At 36.7% G+C, this 24,356-nt stretch overlaps 2 protein-coding genes across 8 annotated transcripts in view; one reads left to right on the top strand and one right to left on the bottom strand.

The window, feature by feature from the left end:
- LOC134804897 (ADP-ribosylation factor-like protein 5B) overlaps positions 1–2,847 on the top strand; it is a 288,633-nt gene extending 285,786 nt beyond the window's left edge. The window contains exon 6 of the mRNA XM_063778211.1: positions 2,838–2,847. The gene's annotated coding sequence lies outside the window, so the exon portion shown is untranslated. The remainder of the gene's footprint in view (positions 1–2,837) is intronic.
- The window catches only part of LOC134804747 (protein AF-10), a 453,368-nt gene that overhangs the window by 372,514 nt on the left and 56,498 nt on the right, over positions 1–24,356 (bottom strand). For 5 of the 7 annotated variants that reach the window (XM_063777954.1, XM_063777958.1, XM_063777957.1 and 2 more), the window contains 6 exons: positions 21,154–21,190; positions 20,402–20,573; positions 19,701–19,821; positions 18,808–18,942; positions 18,520–18,632; positions 15,437–15,948 (listed from right to left, as the gene is read on the bottom strand). In XM_063777954.1, coding sequence (XP_063634024.1) covers positions 15,913–15,948; positions 18,520–18,632; positions 18,808–18,942; positions 19,701–19,821; positions 20,402–20,573; positions 21,154–21,190 — 614 coding nt within the window. In that variant the 3' untranslated portion in view covers positions 15,437–15,912. The remainder of the gene's footprint in view (positions 1–15,436; positions 15,949–18,519; positions 18,633–18,807; positions 18,943–19,700; positions 19,822–20,401; positions 20,574–21,153; positions 21,191–24,356) is intronic. The other 2 variants (XM_063777952.1, XM_063777956.1) reach the window with 1 other exon arrangement.

Below are 24,356 nucleotides of genomic sequence, written 5' to 3'. Positions count from 1 at the left end.
AACCCTAAAAAATCGGAAAGTAAATGAGGTGGGTAGGTAAATATTTTAATAAAATGGTTTATCTTTATGTATAACTAGGTCCTTATTATTATCGATGTACCTATTATCAATGTCATTGCGCAATTACAATAAAAAAACTTAATTCGTTCATTTAGATCGATAGGATTAAATAAAGATTATGATGATATTTATCTTTTGTAATTGTAATGCTTATTATTCAGTAGTACGGTCGGAAGTATTAATTGATGACCCATTTCGTACCTTGTCACAGTGATAATCAATATGAAAGTCGCTAGAGACCTCATACTAGTCATACTGTGACAAGGTACAAAATGGGTCATAAATTAAAAGTTTCGACTGTACCACAGAATTAAAAATAATAGTACCACCGTACAGAAAGGAAACTTCCTACAAAACGTTTGACAGCGGTTCAGGGTCGAATCATGCTGTCCCTTTCCAATATATGGCACTATCCCTTTCTGCTATTTAGGGTTGTCAAAATTCAAGCCATTATCTTATCTGTGGTCCTGCACGCAAAGGGACGTCAAGTTGTGTCAACCCTAATAATGGCTCGGAGCAATGCTGAGCCGAACGCAGCCGAGTTTGCCCGAAGGGAGGAGTTTCGCACCCCTGACTGTACTAAACGATTATAGTATAATATCTAACCCTTAAATGCATACTGTAGGATCACAAAACAAAGAAGTAACGCGGCGCGCTCATTCTTTCTTCCGTGTGTAGGATGCAGCCTAAACAACATAAATATAAAATTTTATGCATAATTAGACAAATTCTATTTGTTCCTATATATTATTTCAATAGTAAACCTAATCCATTTTCCGAATTTTTACTTAAATTTACGCAGTATTTTAATTTATAAAAAATATTTGATTTAAGACGACATTTTTCGGGGTTTGTAATTATTTTATATTTAGAAACTTTATCATAGGAATATCACAAAATAGTGTACCTTTCTGATGGCAGTAAGATTTTTCCTATATCTATTACTAATAACTATATATTTACATAATAGATCGGTCAAATCTTACAATAAAAAAACATTGCGTGATATAGTTCTGTATTTTTTGCATGTTGTTTGGAGTCCTTGGAGGAATATATTGAGACTGTTTTGCAAGCAAAAAAAAGTTGTGCTCCCTGCGTAATTTGCGAAAAACTGCAAAAATTTTGGACTTTTTTCAGGTTTTGCAGTTTTATTAAAAATCTATGGGTTTTTGGTCAAAACTTGCTGTGTAATGTTGAAAGTACATTAATTTTGGAACAATTTAAGCCCATTTACAGCGCCGTATGTCAAATAGTTCTTGAGATATGAGGCTTTAAAAAAGGGTATTTTTTTCCTTAGAATGGAATTTTTAGTTTTTGCTATATTTTAAGCAAAGAGAATAGATACTATAGAGGGGTCCTGTCATAGTAAATTTTGTAGTCACAGTAAATTTACTGCCATCTATCGACACAGGGTGCGTCCCACGAGATATAACTACATAATATATCATTTCATATTAATAACGTTCACAAGATATAATGAACGTTTGCTATAACATCAAAATCAATATTTTTATTAGGAATATTGGTCATTTAACATAATACTCATTTTGTATAATGATTTTTATATAACACTCAAATACTATAAATTCAGTTTATATAACATACATAACGTATATCGATCATAGTATATACTATCTTTTAGTATAATGATTATAAAATATAATAGCGTATGATATACTAAATAGGTTATAACTGCTACCCCTATACAAAACAAGCTGTTGCCAGAAAAGTAGGTTAGGTTAGGTTAGAACTGCGACCTCTACAGAAAACAAACTGCTGCCAGAAAAGTAGGTTAGGTTAGGTTAGAACTGCGACCCCTACAGAAAACAAACTGCTGCTAGAAAAGTAGGTTAGGTTAGAACTGCGACCCCTACAGAAAACTAACTGCTGCCAGAAAAGTAGGTTAGGTTAGGTTAGAACTGCGACCCCTACAAAAACAAACTGCTGCTAGAAAAGTAGGTTAGGTTAGAACTGCGACCCCTACAGAAAACAAACTGCTGCCAGATAAGTAGGTTAGGTTAGGTTAGAACTGCGACCCCTACAGAAAAAAACTGCTGCCAGAAAAGTAAGTTAGGTTAGGTTAGAACTGCGACCCCTACAGAAAACAAACTGCCGCCAGAAAAGTAGGATAGGTTAGAACTGCGACCCCTACAGAAAACAAATTGTTGCCAGAAAAGTAGGTTAGGTTAGGTTAGAACTGCGACCCCTACAGAAAACAAACTGCTGCCAGAAAAGTAGGTTAGGTTAGGTTAGAACTGCGACCCCTACAGAAAAAAACTGCTGCCAGAAAAGTAAGTTAGGTTAGGTTAGAACTGCGACCCCTACAGAAAACAAACTGCTGCTAGAAAAGTAGGTTAGGTTAGAACTGCGACCCCTACAGAAAACAAACTGCTGCCAGAAAAGTAGGTTATGTTAGGTTATTCTATACGAGCATTATGCATTTTGGTGTTAGATGTATTAAGTAATTATACATTATAAATCTGAGATATTATGAACGTTATACATAATGATCGTTATATACGAGGGGAGGTACAAATATTCGCGGAATGAAGTATTTGCATATTAAATAAAACAATAGAAGTATTTTTCTTTTTCAATATATTTACCCTTGAGTTTAATGCATTTTTCAGATCGACTAATTAACTTATGTATACCATCAAAAAAATATTTTTCATCTTTGCCCTCAAAATGAGCCAAAATAGCCTCCTTAACTTCTTCATCGTCACAAAACTTTTTTCCTCGTATTTCTTTTTTTAAATTTGGGAACAAATAATAATCACTGGGGGCCAGATCCGGGCTGTAGGGTGGGTGAACCAGCGATTCGAAGCCGCACCTGTTAAGAGCAGCAGTCGCAACATGGCTCTTGTGAACCGGTGCATTGTCGTGCAACAGCAACACACCCTTTGATAGTTTTCCCCGCCTTTTTTCCTTAATGGCTTCACGTAGTCTTTCTAATAGCACTGCATAATATGTCCCAGTTATGTTAACACCCTTGTCTTTGTAGAATTCCTTTTGAATCCCAAAATATGGTAGCCATCACCTTTCCGGCCGATTCTGCTACCCTGAACTTCTTCGGAGGTGGTGCACCCTTCTTATGCCACTGCATCGACTCTTGTTTCGACTCAGGTTCAAAATGATGAACCCAAGTCTCATCCCCAGTCACAATTCGTTCCAATATGTGGGTAGGATTGTCACCGCACAGATCCAAAAATTGCTTCGATGCTTCAACTCGTTGTTGCATCTGCTGCGGGTTGAGCATTCTCGGTACCCACCTAGCACTCACTTTCGTCATGCCAAGATGTTCATGTAGGATCCTCAAAATTGTTGTATCTGATACACCAACTAATGCAGCTAATTGTTTCTTTTTAAGTCGAGCATCTTCTAGTACGAGTTTTTCAACTTTTTGAACGATATCCGACGATGTGACTTCAATCGGCCGTCCTGGGCGAGGGTCGTCTTCAATTGACTCTCTGCCATGTTTGAAGAGGCCATGCCACTTGTAAATCATAGTTTTAGCAGGGCACTGGTCCCCATAGACGGCTTTCATTTCATTAATTATAATTTGCGGAGGTTTTCCTTGCTTCGATAGAAATTTTATCACGGCACGATATTCAATTTGCTCCATGGTCGCACGTTTTTTTTTTTTTTTTTTTTTTTAAATGGCGTTTATTACAGTAGCCAGTGTCATGTCGATATGTATTAAATCGAAAATTTAGAAATTATAATGAGATAATTAATAATAGTTGCTGATTTCAAAAATGGTATATATCAAAGTTTCAATTTATTAAGTTCACAGAAAGAAGCTAGAGCTAAAAATATAAATTTGTCTTTGGATTTAATCAATTGTATAATAGAAGTAGGTAAGGAAACTTTAAGGTGAAAAAGATCCGTATAAAGATAATCATGATTATATAAAGGGCATGCAAGAAAAATGTGATTTAAGTCACCTTCCTCCTGCCCACATTCGCACAGCGAGGAGTCTCGACTATGGATTTTTTTCAGATGGACAGGAGAACAGCAATGGCCCAGTCTCATTCGAATAATTATGGAACAGAACTGTTTTGGGATAAAAATCCTTGAGAACCAAGGTTTTCTTGGTACATCAGGTTGTACAAGGTAATAAGATTTGGTTCGGGATCGATTAGCGGCAGTCCACTTGGCGACTTGGCCGACCAGGCTTGGAAAAGCCAACTAGAGGCCAGAGGGACTAAATCATAACAGTAGTTCCTGAAAGGCGTTTTGTCACCGCAAACCACGGCTTCCTTAGCTACCCGATCAGCTCGTTCATTCCCTGAGACCCCTGAGTGGCCCGGAACCCAGATCAAGGCAACCTCAAACCCCCTTTTTTTACAAATTAGAAGATTCTCCTTAATTTGGAGGATAATTGGGTTGTGGAATTTGGACGAAAACGGGTTAGATAGTAGTGCTTGTAAACAACTACGGGAATCTGAAAAGATGATAGCTTTCTTAAGTTTGAAAAGAATAATAAACTTCACACTCTCCAAAATGCCAATACATTCTCCAGTATATTTTTTTTTTATGAAATAGGAGGCAAACGAGCAGACGGATCACCTGATGGTAAGCGATTACCGCCGCCCATGGACACCCGCAACACCAGAAGGGTTGCAAGCGCGTTGCCGGCCTTTAAGATGGGAGATGGGATGGGATGGGATGGGATGGGATATACAGACGTTTCAGGAGGGCATTTAATTTTTTGTACTATGTTATATTGAGAGTGGAAAACTCCTACTCCCACACAGCCATGGTCGCACGTTTATTCCGAAATAATTTGTTTGAAGGGCGATATCTTTAAAACAAATGACGGTTTTGAATTGACATTTTCTAAAGAGTTCTCGTAAAAGAGAAACAAAAAAGGTTTTGTACCATTTCACCTCCTTCCACTTCATTCCGCGAATATTTGTACCTTCCCTCTTACAATGATATTATACTTAAATAACGTTATCCTTAACAAAAATAGATATTTTGATGTTATATCTAACGTTCGTTATACACCTTGAACGGTTCGTTCGTTATACAAAACAAACTTATACAATATGAGCGTATATAATATGAATATTATAGTATAAGTTCTTATGTCTTATATTACTTATCCATCGACACACGACCAAAACTCAAAATGAAAACGTATAAAACTATCAAAAAATTAATATATTATGGATAAATGATTTTATTATTTTTATATCATTTTGACCCATGTTCATTCACTGATACCTATGTGTTAAAATTGTTAAATATGAAACGGTGTCGTCAACGCCATCTAGCCGGGGATAGGCCAAAGGTGTATGCGCCATCTGCCGAGAATGACTTTTTCTTGACTTCCGAGCCGAGGCACGTTTTTTCCTTAGACTTTATTCATCTTATACGGAGTTACATAGGTCTTTGATTTTAAGACATATATGGGCACAACCGCTCAAGATATGAGATATATTGCAATGCATAAAGTTGTAGCAAATTTAATTACCTTTCATTTAAGTGTAAGAAAGGGTCAGTAAGGTCTTACAGTTCTAGAGTTATCGTAAAAAAAAAGAAATTGCCATAATGGGGAAGGCAACTAATGTATTTGTTTAAGGCATTGTCAAAATACCTACAAAAGGCAGTACCATCGTCGAGAGCACAATCTACGATTAGCTTATACCGGCTTTCCCCGATAGCAGCAGAGCGATGTCAGATATCAACCATTTTTAAAATGCACTCCCCTCTTCAGCACTTCATTCATTCAGTAATGAAATCAAGATACAATCTGTAGTTTGGCTTGTTTCTCGGCCCCACTTTTTGGTTGTAGCCATAGATTCCATGATGCCGATTCCGATTTAACAATTTGTTATGGTTTTGAACTTGTTTTGATACGACCTTGACGATAGTTCACGGTAATGTGCGTGTTGTTGGTGAAACACACTGAAATTACTGGAAGTCGTGTCATTAGATATCTAGCTCGCGCTCGAGCACCTATAGTGCTCTTGAGTGTACTGTGAGTCGTATGGTAATTACAAAATCACGATAATATCTTATCCATAACTAATTGATACATCAGAATCAGCTACCATTACCCACTGTAGGTAAACGTTTGTGTTATAGGCATGTATGTGACTCAGTCTTGTCATGTTACCAGTGTATTATAACTTCTTCAGTGGTTTACCGTATTTACACACGATAAATTACAAATTCATTTCCAATTCAATGTGGAGCTACTGCTCAGCGAGTTGTCAATCTACGGGTTGGAACTAGCAATACCTCTTTCACTACTAGTCTTTACTGTATAAATGTATTTATAGTCCGGAACAATTTAAAAATAAAAATAATTGGAAAGTAAATGGATCAATTTGTCAATAAAAAAAAAAGTAATTGTGTGGTTTTATGCAACCACACAATAACAAATACATAAAAAGAAGTGTACGAATAGTACCTGATGCCCCTCTGGTAGAGTGTTATTACCATCCCGCTAACGTGGGTATTTAAGCAATCGAGCCAACCAGCGTAACATGACCGAGCGATGTACTACCCGAGCGTAATTGGAATGCGAGCCTATGCTGGTTAGTTCGAGCAGTCAGCTCATCCGAAGCGCGCCCTAAGCGGTTTTAATAACAACCATGCCCTGTACTTATTTAGCCTGACTACACATTATGAATACCTAGACATATTCCAGTTTTGCGTCGTGTTATAAAGGTTATAATAGAACGAAATGAAGTAGCTGCAAATAATAAAACGAAATCAGTTCTGTCGGTTTTTGACTGATGTGTTTGTTCGTTTGTATAAATATGTAATTCAATTTACGGTTTATAAGATAAATTTAATCCGGATAATAAGTTAATTTCTACTTAACTAGAATGAGACTCTTCTATTTTAGTTTTTACACTTAAACCGGTAAAACTGTTTTAATATTTTTGATCACTTTTAAAGCAGTTTACTGAATCACTAACTGACACATAATTATTTATTACAGCACTCTACATTTATACTATACTGTTTTTATTAGTATTGAATTCTAACAATATTTTGGTGGTAACTACTGGGAAAAAAAATCCCACCTTTTACCAGTGGTAACTACTGGGAATAAAAATTCCCAGTAGTTACCACCAAACCGAGTTACCAGTGGTAAAAGGTGGGAAAAATATTCCCAGTATAGTTACCACTGGTAAGAACTTGGTGGTAACTAGTGGGAATAACCCAGATTTTTTTGTAAGATTTGACTGATGTATAAAATATGATTTAGCCTATGCAACTTCCAACACTGATTTCGCAGTAAAATCGATGCTATATTTTTTTACTATTTTTCCTAGAATCAGCAAACAATTGTGATACATATATTAATTTCCGACAAAAAGAAAAAATCATTAATGGTTAAAGTTTTTCTTTGTAATATTTCAACATTTTTAAATTTTTTTCATTCTATCTATTTTTTAATTAAGTGTGTATTTTATATGTTATTAGTTTGTTTCTTTTCTTTTGTTGTTGTTTAGTATGTATAGATTTTTGTGTCACTTACTCTTTTTATGTCTGTTTTTTTTGTGTCGATGGCGTATGACGTCGACGGCACCAACAAAGTTTCGCTCTCTGCAGATGTGAAAGTTGTGGACAGTTAGAAACGAGAAAAACAGAGAAAAGATGGAAACGTTCTCAGATATTTCAAGTAAATAACACAGGAAATAAAAAAAACTCATTTTTCGATCGATCCTAATGCAAAAACGCCACCAAGCTTCGATCCCTGTGAATAGATATTACTTACAAATAATGTGGGTTGACAATTTTGTTATTAAAGAAACAAAGCGGGTATAATCTAATCAATTTATTTATTTCAATATTAGTAGGTTTGGTAATTGGCTGTTTATGTCAATGTCAAATGCATTCAATCATTAATTATAATAGAAATATTCTCCAGAGCTAGGATTTTTTCCCATACACCTCGGGAATGTTCCCGTCACAGACAAGATATCCTCCAGACTGAGCATATTAGCGCTACCCCCTCTGCCACAAATATACGGTAGTTTTACTTCATTTTCGAGTCAAAGTGTCTTTGTGTGACGTCCGTGTCTTTGAATGGACCAATCACGGCACGGGACTCGTTCACCTCGTCCCCCGCACTCCAGTATTTTTGGCAGCATCGGTTTCATGAAATTATTGCTCTAAACTCCGTCTAGAGGATTCCTAGTCTATGGTTCCCGTAAACGTACATAAGTATCATGATAGACTAATGTCAGATTAGGACAATTATTTATTTAAAGGACATTAACCATTAATTAAATTATAACCTAATTAACAAATCAGTCACAATGGAACGAAGTTATGCTTACACTAGTGTTACTCTGACGCAGGCTGAGATCATGATTAGAAAGGTCACCTCGATGTTGCACATTGCCACTGGGAAAATTATCAAGAATGATTAACTAAATTACAAAATATTCAGCTAACCCATATGTGCCCAGCGGGCCGCTTTTGACCCTATGGTAAAGCATTCCCATCATCATTAAGCTTATTAACCTGTACCTAACCTTAAGAGGTTCAGACCAAAAATTAGCATATATCGATAGGTTGAAATCTCTTCGTCATAACAGAACTTAGTTGGTGTTCATAACAGAACTTAGAAGAAATCAGCCTAAAAGTCATTGATCAACTTAAATATTTTGTGTACTGTTTATATTTGACCCATACCCATGAAGCTCGCATCTTTGCCTTTGTTGCTCAGTCGCACTAATATACATCAGCATAAAATATATAGTGACGGCTAAGTCACTAAATATATCGTAACGTAACACACCTTTCTTATCATAGAAATAAGGATGTGTACCGACACTTTTAGTCACACTGACTGTACATATTTAATAGAGTATACGAGTAACATCAATAAACGCAACATACAAGTACACCATTTTCCCCCACGGGACCGGGATAAGGAACACCAATGTCACCGTTAACGCTACGTTACAAGTACCTATGTAAAAGTAACAAGTTGATCGCTACCTTAAGATTCTTTTTTAGACCAACCTTTAATCACTTTCAGAGCATACAAACAGCGGTCGGCAACCTTTAAGCAGCCAAGGGCCACATAGTAGTTACCGAAGTTGACGCGGGCCGCACTTTGTTAATATGTATGACTATGATGTACATTCGAATTTAAACTGTTGTGAGACATACTAATATTGAATAATTTTAGGTTTAGGAGACCTAGGCTCTCCGAAACATGTCGCGCGAGTGACTAAAAACAAGTGAGTCTAAACCGTAAAATTATTCAATGATGTACATTGTCGTTTGTCAATATTACATACATAAATAGCCAGGGAGGCTCCGGCGAGCGGGCCGCTTGTTGCCGACCGCTGGTATATTGTAAAGGCAATTTCCGACCATCGTATTAATATTCTAAAAGGATATTGCAGATGAAAGGATTCGTCTAGTTAAAGTGAATATGCAAGCGAGAGACGGTCGAATCTTATAAAATTAAGACAAAATTATTAAAACTTACACGAATTACACAGATTATATAAAACTCCCAAACATATGCAGAATAATGGTTTGGAAAATACTCAATGTATTGTGCTATGGGGCTGTCCATAAATTACGTCATCGATTTTTGACGATTTTGGACCCCCCCCCCCCTATAATCATCCAAAAATCATGCATCAAATGACCCCATTTCCTCCTACTTCATGCTACCGTCATCCGATGTCCAGACCCCCCCTAATTTGAAATGACGTAATTTATGAATAGCCCCTATGTCGGAATTATACAGAATGAGAGTGGAGTCGTGCCCGATACGATTTGCTTGCTCACATCGAGAAAATACAAGTAAAATTATCGATCATGCTTGCGATTCGAACACATTTAAGTACGCAATGGCCGTATTTATTACTTAATATAAAGTTAGCATAGCACGTATGCTTATGTAATCTCTTATTACTGCCAACTAAGGATTTTATTAGTTGGAGTAGTAAATAAATAATTATTTACACAATTATTTTACTAACATTAATCAGCAAATAATAAATACTCTGACGTATAGTTTAAACTAATAGATACATTTTGCAAATCGTAACAAAAATTAAACATTCAGATTGCGACCCAAACTTCACTCTGCATAAAAGCCTTTTATTATTTGCCGCGAAGACTGATTTAGAATCACTTTTTTATAAAAATCATAGATCCTGTTGCACCAACAACAATCGATGGATTGATTTACGAACAAATTTATTGATTCATTAGAGAACTGTGAAGCTTTCCGCAGCAACAAAATTACGATTAGGTACCGACAGCACAGAATAAATAATAGTACTAGGTACAGAAGACTCACTCTCTAACAAAACGCGTCTGTTACGATCAGGACAGATATGGCCGCTAGGTGGCGACAGCGCCACGCGCGGCTTATGGCAAACCCCAAAATTTATATATATACCCGCAAAACCCATAAATTTAATTAAAATGCATAGTGCGAGACGCATTGTTTGTATCAATATTTATTAGATATTCTGCTGTGTGCTAAATGTTTATGAATTAACACATGAATTTATCATTTAATGTATTAAATAAACCTCGCTTAGTACAAAAATACAAATGCTTAAACTAATAAGAAAACTGCATCATACTAAATTATACCCTTTATATGTATATTAATCGAAAATGTAGAGCCTATTTTTCATCTCAAGCTTCACTGATTGAATAATCTGGCATTGTCTACTTCAATCAAAAAAGTCTATCTTAGAACTAAATAAGCATACATTTAAAACAAACCTTGTGTCTTATATTGTGAAAAGTCCGTACTAACAGAAACACTTGACTGACCATCGGTGGAGCTATCTCGTTTTACGAATCGTCAATTAACTAGGTATGTCAATGATGGATTAACTACGAAGACTGTCCAACCACTGATTCTAATATTTTTTGTGACGGACGTGCTAGTTGAAATCCATTAGCTCGAAGCGACCGAATTTTATCATGTCTGGAGAGCGGGCCGCAATATTTCGTACCGACATGACATCACGATGAAATGAACAATGGATTCCCATAAAAGTGATGCTAAGTCCGAATTCGTTAGTCTGCCACGGCGGAACTGGCCGAAAGTACGGAAAAGAAGGCCACTTCCGGTGCGAAAAAGGGGGCCTGATTTAACCCATCTGACACCGTAATAATAGTTATGGCAGCAGTTAGAAATTTACATGTAGACACAGAAAAGCAAAGTCTGTCAGTATTTTTTTGGCCGGAACTGCTTGGCAGACGCTCTCAAAGGTGACCATCGGGACCCCTAAATATACCCATCTGACACCAGCATGAAACCAATTCCAGTCGGTAGGTATGAACCTTCCTTTCTGGAATATATAAGTCTGCCAAGGCTTTTTCGGCCGAAACACCTTGACAGACGAGATTATGTAAGCAGCATTCGTGGTACCGGATCATGGAATTGTAAAGATTACGGGCATGACTGCAGGCTTATTTATTACTTTATGCTTATATTTGTATATTATATGTTATTAATAACATATATTTATTAAATAAAATTGTAATATTTATATTAAATTGAAATAAATTAAATATTTAATATGATAAATATGATATTGATACTCTCTTGGCAAATACTTCATACTGAATTAGCTATGAATCGTTTGTCTTTTGACTTATGCCTTTGTAGAAAGGGATAAGACATAATTTAACTAATTCGCTCTCGTGATTTTTTAACGCTCGGGGCGTGTTTTTTCACCTCTTTGGTGTATCTAATCACTATTCTATGTACGGGACATTTCATGACGTTGACGTAAAAATTACGTAGTTGTTGTGTTGTGTAACATTCAGGGTGTTGTTTTACAACACTACAAACTGAGATAGTTAATCTATAGACGACCGGTCTGGATGCCTTCTGTACCTAGTGCAAAGCCGAAGAGGGTGAAAAGGGGGGTGGAAAATCCAGAACGATGTGGAACAGATCCAGACAGTTTTCTGTTTGGTTGGTTCACTGATAAATGTTTTAAGTACCCGAAAATGTATAGACAAATTGTAAACTTTTTTAGGGTTCCGTACCCAAAGGGTAAAAACGGGACCCCTATTACTAAGACTCCACTGTCCGTCTGTATGTCTGACTGTCACCAGGCTGTATTAATTATAATAAATATTGGGAGTACTATGGGTACTAGGCGAGAATATACTATACTTATATAGATAAATGTGTCGTTATAAAGTAAAAGGTACCACATTGTCGTTTAACATAAGGGATTCATTTGCTTGCATCTCTATACGAATAACCTGTCAGAGCGTCCTTGTGGTATTCATTCATTTATTTTATTCACTAACTTATTTTATTCAAACACAGTGGTGTTTGAATGTAAGTGACAATGTGGTATGTACCTTTTACTTGAGAACGACACAAATAGATAACAACCATGACTCAAGAACAAATATCTGTATTCATCACACAAATAAATGCCCTTACCGGGATTCGAACCCAGGACCATCGGCTTTGCACGCATTAGACAATGGACTGGAATTGGTTTCATGCTGGTGTCAGATGGGTATATTTAGGGGTCCCGATGGCCACCTTTGAGAGCGTCTGCCAAGCAGTTCCGGCCAAAAAAATACTGACAGACTTCGCTTTTCTGTGTCTACATGTAAATTTCTAACTGCTGCAATAACTATTATTACGGTGTCAGATGGGTTAAATCAGGCCCCCTTTTTCGCAACGGAAGCGGCCTTCTTTTCCGTACTTTCGGCCAGTTCCGCCGTGGCAGACTATCGAATTCGGACTTAGCATCACTTTTATGGGAAACCATTGTTCATTTCATCGTGATGTCATGTCGGTACGAAATATTGCGGCCGGCTCTTCTACCATCACTGAGATGGCTGAACTAAACTTAAAATGTAAAATAGCTAACTGATTATCTGCATTTCGAAATTCAACAAACATTATCAATACATTTAACACCCAATGTACTATGCTTGTACATTTGAGGCTTACAGCTTTTACTTTTTAAAGTGCTATTCGGCTTCATGGTCCAGTAAATCCAACAGGGGCCACATGCGATTTTGTTCTCTAGCGCCTACACTATTAAAACCTGCCAAATACTTACTACAGATGACACTAAGGGCGCAATGATCCTTCGATAGGGTTCCTGTCGGTGGTTATTAAGTAATGAATATCACCACCAATTGCATTTTGGTTTCTTTTTTGGGTCATTCCCACTAGTTACAACCAAGTTATTACCAGTGCTAACTACTGGGGAAAAAAATCTCAGTAGTTACCACCAAAGTTTCGTTAAAGTTCAGAACTAATAAAAACAGTATATTATAAATATAGAGTACTTTAATAAATTATGATATGTCGATTAGTGGACCAATAAACTGCCTTAAAGTGATAAAAAATAGACGGCTTTTGAGTGATTTCTTTGTTCGTTCGTATAATTAATTAAAATTTTACTATTTTAGTTTTAGCACTTATACTTTTTTTACTTTTATTTTGAATCACTTTTAGTCAGTTTACTGAGCAACTATACGACTTATAATATTAGCCTCATGCATGACTTTTTTTAAATCATTACTTATATAGTTTGAACACTGGAAAAAATATAAAATACTTTTATAAACCTTCCCATAATATTATTAAAAAATATTTAAAATATTGTAAAATGTTGAGCGGTTGAAACGTTTGCTACTTAGTGGCGAGTCAGGTCATAATGCCATCTCTTTCACTCTTGGTTGATCTTAACAATTTGAAACGAGTGACGTCACGTGACGTTTCGACTAATGTCGTTGCGTTTCGCTCACTTTTCGCGGGCAAATTTTTGTACATAATTAAATGATAATTTAATAACGGAAATGCATTTGTAACATGATATAACGGAAATAAACATCCGAATAAGAAATATTTCGTACAAATATAAACTTCATGCTTGAGGCTAATTATTTATTAAAGTACTCTATATTTATACAATACTATTTACACTGTTTTATTAGTATTAACTGTAACAACCCACAAAAACGGGAACATGGGAAAAAATCCCTCCTTTTACCAGTGGCAACTATTGGAAAAAATATCCCAATAGTTCCCACTGGTAACAATGTGGTAGGATTAACTTGTGGGAATAATCCTCTTTTTAGGGTTCCGTACCCAAAGGGTAAAACGGGACCCTATTACTAAGACTTCGCTGTCCGTCCGTCCGTCCGTCCGTCCGTCCGTCTGTCACCAGGCTGTATCTCACGAACCGTGATAGCTAGACAGTTGAAATTTTCACAGATGATGTATTTCTGTTGCCGCTATAACAACAAATACTAAAAACAGAATAAAATAAAGATTTAAATGGGGCTCCCATACAACAAACGTGATTTTTGACCAAAGTTAAGCAACGTCGAGAGTGGTCAGTACTTGGATGGGTGACCGTTTTTTTTTGCTTTTTTTTTTGTTTTTTTTTTATATGGTACGGAACCCTTCGTGCGCGAGTCCGACTCGCACTTGCCCGATTTTTATTTATATATTTTGAGCCCTGGCATTGTCAATGAAGAAGCGTTTGTTCCATCTGCGTAAGCATTTAGTTTTAACTTTATTAATTTTAGTTACAGAAGAGTTATTGAATGTTGTTATAAAGTCCAAGAAAAATACGTGAATATCATTTGACAGCAGACATTACGCGGTAACTCTAAAGGCGGGATTCCACCAGTGTGCGGTACAAGCATATTCAATACAAAAATGCTTGTGCCGCACTCTGGTGGAATCCCGCCTTTATTGTAAATGTTTGACATTAAAACCATGGCACTGTACAGCGACATTTACTTCAACTGTCAAACTAAGGGCGCAATTTATTCTTAGACATTACAATTATTATACAGTCAATAACTCTTTGGTTGTTATAGTGAGCAATGGCACTGATTAAATATGATCTTAGAATGTATATGATATGTTACAGAACATTGAAGAACACAACACTGAACATTGAGTATACAGTCAATTGTAACATCAAACTTTTACCATTTATTACAATAACAGCTGTCAATATTATCAGTTATTTTCTTGTAAACACACAAAAGTTTCAACAGTTCTTAATAAGCAAATCATGTATTACTCGTACTTTAACAACAACATCACAAAAAATACTGCATTGCACATGAAACGTGTTACAGTAGCTGCGCTTACTAAATATTTACAGAAAAGTCTTAAACATAAATTCCAATGAGTTTTAAGATATTTGATCTATACAATGCTATTGATATAATCATATTATGAAGTGTTAAGCGCAACTTCAGTATACATTGTAGTAATGCAGGAACGCATGATGTTACGCAATGGCCTGTTTTAATTAGTCGGAATTATTAAACAGCGCAGAGCGATTGTCCTCGTGTTTAGTCGTCCGCAATGAAGTCCAAATTCCCGCAAGGTCGGCGTCGGCGTCACACTACTTACTGATTATGCTGAAGCGACTCTGGAGTCGAGGAACGTTACTCACATTTTCTGAGAGCTTCACGATTGTCCGAGCCCTTAGTGTCTTTTCACGTTTCGCACTATCGAAAAATTGAATTAATAATAGCCATAAGCTGGGCACTAACGATCGTCAATTGGTAATTAAATATGATAACGGGTATGTATTGTTAGACAGGTTCGGTAGAAACATAATGTCGCGGCGACTCGTCCGCACTCGGGTAATGCAGTAACCGGCAACTAATAAGTGACCCGCCCTCGGTCGCGTCGGCGCCGGCTCAGTGGTCGAACTTGAGGATGGCGTCGATGGAGAAGTCGGCCCGGCGCCGCTGCTCGAGCATGATGTAGGTCTGCACGGTGCGCAGCGCGTCTGGGTCGCGCGCCGCGCCGCTGCCGCCCGCGCCGCCGCCGCCACCGCCGTTGTCGCCGCCCTCGCCGCCCCCAGGCTGCTTTCAGCTAGGCTTCTGCTGCACTTCGCGCATCATCAGCTGTAACACGCCCGAATCCACTTCATTCTTTTTTCTACTCGTGTACTTTTATCTGTCGTTTACATAGTCACGAACGAACGTATAAATAAGGGCATACATTATTAATACTCCTTATAACTCTATAGTCTATTGCCCAAAAAAGCACTTGTGTCGTTTGAGAGACATTACGACACGGTAAACTAGTGCGGAGTAGCAGGTGCCACATACTGATACATTGCTACCAACGTCACAAACGATTGAATGCATACGATTTTTATTTAAAAAAAAAAAACAAATTTGTACTAAGTTCATTGCTACCAACATAATAAAAAATACTTTTGGAAGGTGGACTTCTAAGGACCATAACACACTTATACCCTACAGCACCACGACCCTGGTGAGGCGCGGTAGTGTGTAACGGCTTTAAAAAAAACATAACCATAGACATTACTCGTTTGTTTTTACGTTTCCCGTCTTTCCCGGTAATTTCTTATTCTTTGAGTACTTTGCGTTGCTTTGCGTTCATAAAAAGTGTTGAAAATGGACGAAGGACAATATTGTTTCTACACCTGAAGAAATATCTGCTGCAGCACAAGCAGCGACCGAAAATGTGTTGCCTAAGTACTAAATCGCAGCACCTATATGACAAACCTTATGAGAAGTTCATGGCGTGGAGATTGGAGCACAAAAATTCTCTGAAAACGTCTTATTGGCGTATTTTCAAAGACTAATTGGAAGCACCGGATCAGATCTATCTTTTAAGCAAGGTTGGTATGTTATTAATTTTTTTGATTTTAGAGTACATTTTATATTTTTGCATTGAAACTGAATATTATTTAATTCTCCTTTTTCTTGTTACAGGTTGCAGTAATATTTGGTATTATGGGTGCTTGTCGCAGACAAGAGCTACATACATATAGTAATACCTACTATCCAAAATTTACATTTACATTTTCATAAATAAAATTTTGTTTATAAATTTTTGTGTTTTAATAATATTGCCTACTCATAGAAAAAGCATTGTATGCAACGTTGTATAAGTAATCAAAAAATGCTCATGGCGTATTTATTAACAATGTTCGCCTTCGGCTCACATTGTTACCCACGCCACTCGCATTATTTGACCCCTCTTATAAAACTCTTGCATAAAATACTATAGTGGGTCAAGCAAATCTTGTCAGTAGCAATGTAAAGCAAACTAAAGTAGGGCAACACTCAAAGAGTAGTATTGCGCTAAGAAAAGCAGCAATGTACATCGAACCAAAACTTCTTTTTCCACTGAGCGCGCCCTACGTACTTCAATTCAAATTGTCACTCGCGGTTTATTGAAAATGTTTGAAATTGTTATTAATATTTGTGTATTATAATGTTTGAAATCGATAATTGTTAAAAATGATTAACAAATTTGAAGATCCTAAAATAAAATTAGAAGCGGATTATGCTGTTAAACAAGAATGTACCTATGAATAAAATCATTGCTTCCGCAGGTAGATGTCCTACTAGATTTTAATATTTTATTAGATTTCTCAGTTGGCACTGAAGGCATTGTGGGCATCTTAGCTTTGCTTAAGGTCATGCTCATGCACAATCTTATTTAATATACCTATTGGTATTTAAGAGTGACACGACAGAAATATCTCTTAAAATAGAAACGATTCAGAATGTAAACAAACAAGATGATGGCTGTCATTCACGATCCACATTCCACAGATAAAACACAGATGACACGCGATTTTCGAATTATTCGAACACAGTGTTGCTAACCCGCGATTTTTCAAATTTGCCGCCCTGTGCTACTGACAAGATTTGCTTGACCCAGTATATTAATGTACTCGGATATGCCACGAAATACTTCATGTACAAAAACGAAAACACCGCCAGTATTCAAACTTAGGGTAATCAAAACAAGCAAAAATGTACAAAACTTTTAAAATCCGCATAAATTTTGTCACGATTGGCAAAAGGCCAGTTCTAAATATTGATTATTTGTTTGTCACGTTCATTCAATGAGAATATTTACGACGATATTTTATGATTTATTTCGATAATAGAACATGCTATTTTCTAGCAAAAATAGTAGTACTAGTGTCATCATCATAATAAATTGTAATTTTATGCCGATCACCGACACTGATCAGTAATAACAATAATACACAATGTTCATAAAAAAATGTCAGTAGCAGACAAGAGTAGATGAAAAAACACGTAGTCGTGGTACTTTTTATGGAATGACTACATACACACTACAGCTGGTTGCTGATGTTTTAATTTTAAATTAATCAGCCACCGAGAAGAATTTAGTATAAATAGGTATCGGACCAGAGTTGAAATCACGTATACAACATCGCATCATATAATGACAGCGTAATTTTGCAACTAATGTCCTTTTATTAGACCGATAGCATTTAACTTGAACAGCCAACTGCAAGATTGACCAAAATAGTTTAAATATTGTGCCATTAAGTGACATTCCGTACCATTTTTTTGGGATTCGTACTGTATCCAGTACTGTCTGTATAATCAGTGCAATGATTGACGTCAAATCTCTTGCTGATACTATATAATACGTAATGCGCAAAGCACGGCGTGTACCTGATGGCCGCGATCGGAGGTGATGGTCTCGGCGGGGCGCACGGGCGCGGGCGGCGCGCGCGCGCCTCCATTCTCGCGCGCGCAGCCGCGGGGCTCCGGCGGCCCAGTAGGCACTGCGCAATCGAAAATATGTACATCATTACTTCAACGTTTTTGCATATTTTGAAGCCGGTTCAGTTGGCTTAAAACTTTTATTTTACTGCAGTCTGTTAAAAACTAATTTAAATAAGAAACCTAAGCTCAATCAGGTGATGTTTATCCACAAATTAATTTCAAAGACAAACTGACCAGCGGTGAGCGGGATGGCGAGGCGCGCGTTGACGGCCAGTAGGTGGTCGCGCCGCTGCAGCAGGCTGCCCACATGCTCCTCCAGCCGCACGTTCTCAGTGCGCAGCTGGTGCAGGCACGACAGCAGCGACGCTACTGCACACACACACACAAGTATACTCGTCAGAGCTTACAAATACAAGGTGTAAAACAATAGTGGGGATCCGTTTAAGGGCTTATCACGCGAATATGCCGCGACAAATTTTTGGCCTTTGTATGGAGGCTAAGAAAGAAAAATGTTTTTCGTAAAAAAAATTTTTCTTCTATTTTTTTCTAATAAGTACACGATACCGAATATGACCTTAAACCGATCCCTACTATTTTTGTTACACCTTGTATGACAGCCACAAAAGTCCTAAATCCTAAATTAACAAGTTAATATCGGTCTAATTGCTTACGAGATATCGTGTCGGTGGGAACCGTGGGCTAAGTCTCGTGACACCTGATTAGGAACCCGAGAGTTTACTGGATTTGGTTTTGACTTTAGGTATATGGTAAATTTCTGTCTTCACTATTGCCGATTTCAAAAAATCCGATTGGGCAAACCGTACGTTTTTTGCCCCTTTTACGAGGCCGCAGATATTGAATATGGATCGAACACTGGTCAGACAAGATATTATTACTTAAAAACAGAATATATTAATATAGAGGTAACATCTTATTTAATGTTTTATAACCTGAAGTGCTTTAATGCAACTAAAACTGTCTAAAACACTCGTAAACATAATTATTATCTACCTCAAAAAGATGCATTTTCCATAATTGCATAAATAGGTATTATCAAACGTCCGACATTGCTTCTCAATCATCCCAACCGTGCGGTAGTATTATAGAAATATGCTGGTGATATTTACTGTCGAAATGTTGCGCCTGCTCCATGAGAAACTGTGAGCCTTGCTCCCATTGCCGCTCCAGCAACTGGTCGAGGCTCTGTGCGCCCGACCCGCTGCGCGAGCTCGCGCCCTGTAACCAGAACTGCTTACATTACCTACTGAAGACATGCACTTATGACCACGATGCTATACCGCTCCCCTCGGGTCTTTTATTATAGCTCATTCCGTGATATTAAGCAGAGTAAGATTAAGTAAGAGCAGTTGAATTATAATACTAATTTTAATCATATTTTGAGTGGAAACCGAAGCTGATGAAATAAATAGACAAATTGCCACCTTCCTCCATAGATGCATTTAGGCTCCGTGAAGAATTTTCACCAGTAGGCACACGCCCGAGCACGTGTTACTTGTAGACCTTATAGTAGCACGTAAGAACCACGTCGCTCTTCAATCTCTCTCTCTTCAATCTTAATTTACGACCGGGATTGACTCCGCAAATTGCATGCGGGATCCCGGTATTTAGGGATCCTGGTATCCCGATATTGCATTCTCTACTCTTGGTTAATCTTAACAAGGGTAAAGGATATAGCATTATGATCTCTGATAAAAGTATATAGTTGTAAAGCTGTGGTAGCCGAGTGGATAAGGCGTCAGAGGGCGTGGTGAGGGGAGGTTAGGGCTAAGTTGAAGGGCACGGGTGTGTCTATTGTGTTGTATATTACCGGGGCCGCCTTGTTGATGAGCGGTGGCGGCACGAGCGGGTCGAGGCCGGCGCCGCCCGCCGCGTGCGCCGCCAGCTCGGCGCTCAGCTGCTCCTGAAGGCGCGCCGCGGCGCCGCTCTCCGGGTTCAGCTCGTTGCCCAGCATGTGCGGCGCCGAGTACCCGCCGCCCATTCTGGACCAATATAACACATTCAAATTAACGTGCAGTAGGCTCAGAGAACGCATGAAAAGTCCAAGCGCTTTCATAGATCACTATACGGTTGCCAAAAAATTAATTCGCAATCTTGAAACCTTTCTCCAGGGACTTCAGCGATTCGAATCCTAAGTTTCCTCGATAGAAAAAAACACGAACATTGCACAAAAACTAAAAAATATAAGAAAATTATATCTAAAAATGAGCAATATTATGCTTAAGGGAATAAAGCGATTACTTTATTATTAAATCACAATAAAATAAAATTCTAAAACATTATATCCACGCACATCCATTTCTCTCATGCTTACGCTCAGTGAGAGTCAGAGAAGAACACGAACCTACTGAGCAGAGCTTCGAGTGCTGTCGGGAATTATTTTGACGCCTTTTGCTTCATAACCTGATAAACATCACATTTCTCTTCCTCATAATACAATCTACTGATCCATAGTCATAAACCTCTATTATAAGAGCATATTATAAAGAACTCAATAGACTTAGCAAACTGGTTAACTCTTAAATAACTAAAATCTACTGAAAAATATCAACTTCTACTTACTTTGACTCCAACTTAGGTTTCAGCGGCCTTTCAGAACCTTAAAAAGAATAAGTTATGTTGAACTCATTTTCGATAACTCAATTTCAATGTAAAGCTTTTTTAAACTAGACATGTACCTACTTCAATATAATTATCAAAAGCAGGAGGTTTTCAATTGAACTTTTTTTCACCACACCAGCTCGTAATGGCTCTTTTTGTCTCTTCTTTCGCTCTTTATTCTTCAATAATTTAAAGTAATCTGCACATAAGCATACATATATTTTGTACATAAGCTCATTACTGTAATAAGCTCATTGAAAATCCTCTATTACTGTAAAGAGGTTTGATATTATGTGTAATATCGAGGCTCTAAAGGTAATTATCAACAAAAGGCGAAACATAGTGGCAACACCAGTTGACTTGTTACAATAAAATAATTCCTTCACCGAGAAAGTACATTTAAATATATTTAAAATTTTGTCACGAATATTCGTCAACACCGTCATGGTAATGTCAATGTGAGCTTATCTCCGTGTTTAACCCCTGGAACGCCAAACCGACAAACGTACTTGTACCCGTCAGATGCCTAGTGCCGGATCCGTCCCATCCCCCTCAAATGCCGGATAGGCTCGCGTACGTGCACCCGTCAACTGCCGCGATAAAAAAAAAGTGCTATTGTGCAAATTATATAAAACTCTATTTGTAAGTGTTTAGATCTCAAAATTGTAAAAATATAATACAATAAATTTGGTGACTGATAAGGCACAAGGCAGTTGAGACACTTTGTACAGATCTGGGACTAGGCAGTTGACGGGTACAAAAATTGAAGACCCTCCGGCAGTTGACAGGACTGGTACGGATATGGCACTAGGCGTCCCAAGGGTTAAACAACAAAATACCGTTAAAGGTCCTTGCCCTATTTTTCACTTTAGTATAAAATGCAAAAAATTATTTAAATATGACGAACAAATTTGTAAAACGTAATAGTTTGTAACAACAGAGCATCATCACCGTTATGCTTTGGTTTAAAGAAGTTACGAATGATATATTAGAAATAATGACTGAGATGAATGGAAAACTACATGAAATTTATTGTGTGGCATAGACATTAACTACTATTATTCGTATTCTAGAAATAAAAACAAGAAACTCTCAAATCGTCAACACCATACCCATCATCACCGGGAAAAAATGACGACCGGTGATGATTTCATGTGTATGGTGAGGACGGTTCTCAAAATTTTTTTTAGGTATTTTGCTATAATTCATTACGAAATTAAGCTGTATGTTTGAAAAACGTTATCTATGTCTTCTAACACTATATAATGTCTACCTTATAAATGAAGAATAAATGTAGAAAAAGATATAACTATTTCTTTCACACTAGAGGATGGTTAGGTTTTTAATAACATTTTGACTAAGTAGGCAAAATTTTGGTCAGTTTGAACTTAGAACATATAAAATGTATTTTTTTTATAATCTAATACATACATGTAAATTGTGCAACATAGAGTCTGTAATTGCATGTTAGTCGTGTTAAAACATTGTATTTAAACAAGCAACATCTATTAAGTTTTAAGCGACCATAGGCTACGGTACTGGCTCACTATCGTGATGGCCTTATGTTTTTTGATATTATTACATTAATTGATGTATTAAATTACAGCAATTAATAATTATACCATTTGGTAGTCACCCGACCCATTCGGACCCAATACCTAACATTTTGTAACTTATGACATTCATTAAAAGTAGGGATCTTGCAACTTATAAAACACTGATTATATGTAAATGTTTAGCTGTTAAACAAAATATATATGGATTTAAATAATTATAACTATTTTTAAAGTTAATTTATAAAACCACAAAAATACAAACATTACAAACTTATATAATGAATCAAATTATCAAAAAAAATATATCATAAAAATTAAGGTCATTGGTAAGCCAGCAATTTTCTAATATGATATAAATACCAAGTTATGCAGTAGATAAAAGAAGATGCGGGTTTAAACTGATAATAAGAGTACAATATTGATAATATGATTTAACATTGAACAAACCCAAAAAAAAATATTAAATACATAAATTGCCTATTTCGGAATATAAGTTATTTAAAATTATACAATACAAATACTTGTTATATATTTATTTATATGAATAAAATGTATTTTTTATAATTTCCTGGAAATAATTTATGTTCAAAAACATGTTATTTGTAATGTTTATTAAAGTTCTAAATCCTTACAATTAAAAAAAGTTTCTGTTTTTTTAATACGTTTTTAATACATATACAGGGTGGAAAGGCACGACGATCCTTCCCGGAAGTATTAGGTCGTTTAAGTGATACAGAGACTATTGGTAATGGTAAGAATCGTTAATTGAGTAAAAAATAAAAATTGCAAAAATACTACTTTTTAACTGTGGTGATAGCATGTGCACATGACGGCTAGATTAAGGATCTCCGTCGGGAAAGCTCGGGACTTTACACTTTTTTCCGATCGTTGACAGTATCGCAATGATGTATGAATGACGCATAAATGTCAAATAAATCAAATGCATGCAAAAATATTACAAACAATTTTATTACTTTCTTAGATAATTACTTTTTTCCAATATTTAATACTATCTTCTTTTCACATACGGTGTTCAAATGTACCTCCGTGTATTACAACGCCGCCGCAGCCCGTACCCGAGTATGTCGATGCACATGCGATATAGTGTATGCTCTTCGTCATTTATCCTCCGCAGAAAGCACCAATTAGCCTTTGTCTCATTTCGTCCGCAGTTTCACATTCCGTTTGGTTTGGTACACCATATCTTTTACACAGCCCCACAAATTTAAATAGCCACGAGCATCTAACATTTTTATTTGAAGAATATGACATTCAATAAGTATAGTTCAATGAAAATTTAATTTCAAACATCAGACGGTCTGTCTATTTCCTACCACGCAAGAAGGTTTGTTAGTTAGGTATTTAAGAAGTATTTATTCTTGATTTATTCTTAGTATTTAATTTTTGCAAGTTCATTTGGTGCAACTAACACAACCTACTTGTTATTTTTAATTATTTTAGATAGTTTCCAATTATTCGAAAATAATTTTGTGAAACGTGTTAAGAAACTAAAACCTTTTTATCAGTCAAGGAAACCAGAGATATTTATAAGACGATTGCGTACTTTTGAGTGGTTGTCAATGTCACCATTTGAACTGTCGTTGTAAA

Source organism: Cydia splendana, chromosome Z, assembly GCF_910591565.1.
Source record: "Cydia splendana chromosome Z, ilCydSple1.2, whole genome shotgun sequence".
Classification (NCBI taxonomy): domain Eukaryota; kingdom Metazoa; phylum Arthropoda; class Insecta; order Lepidoptera; family Tortricidae; genus Cydia; species Cydia splendana.
Note: the sequence above shows the minus strand (reverse complement) of the source record. Positions and strands in the feature narration are given on the sequence as shown.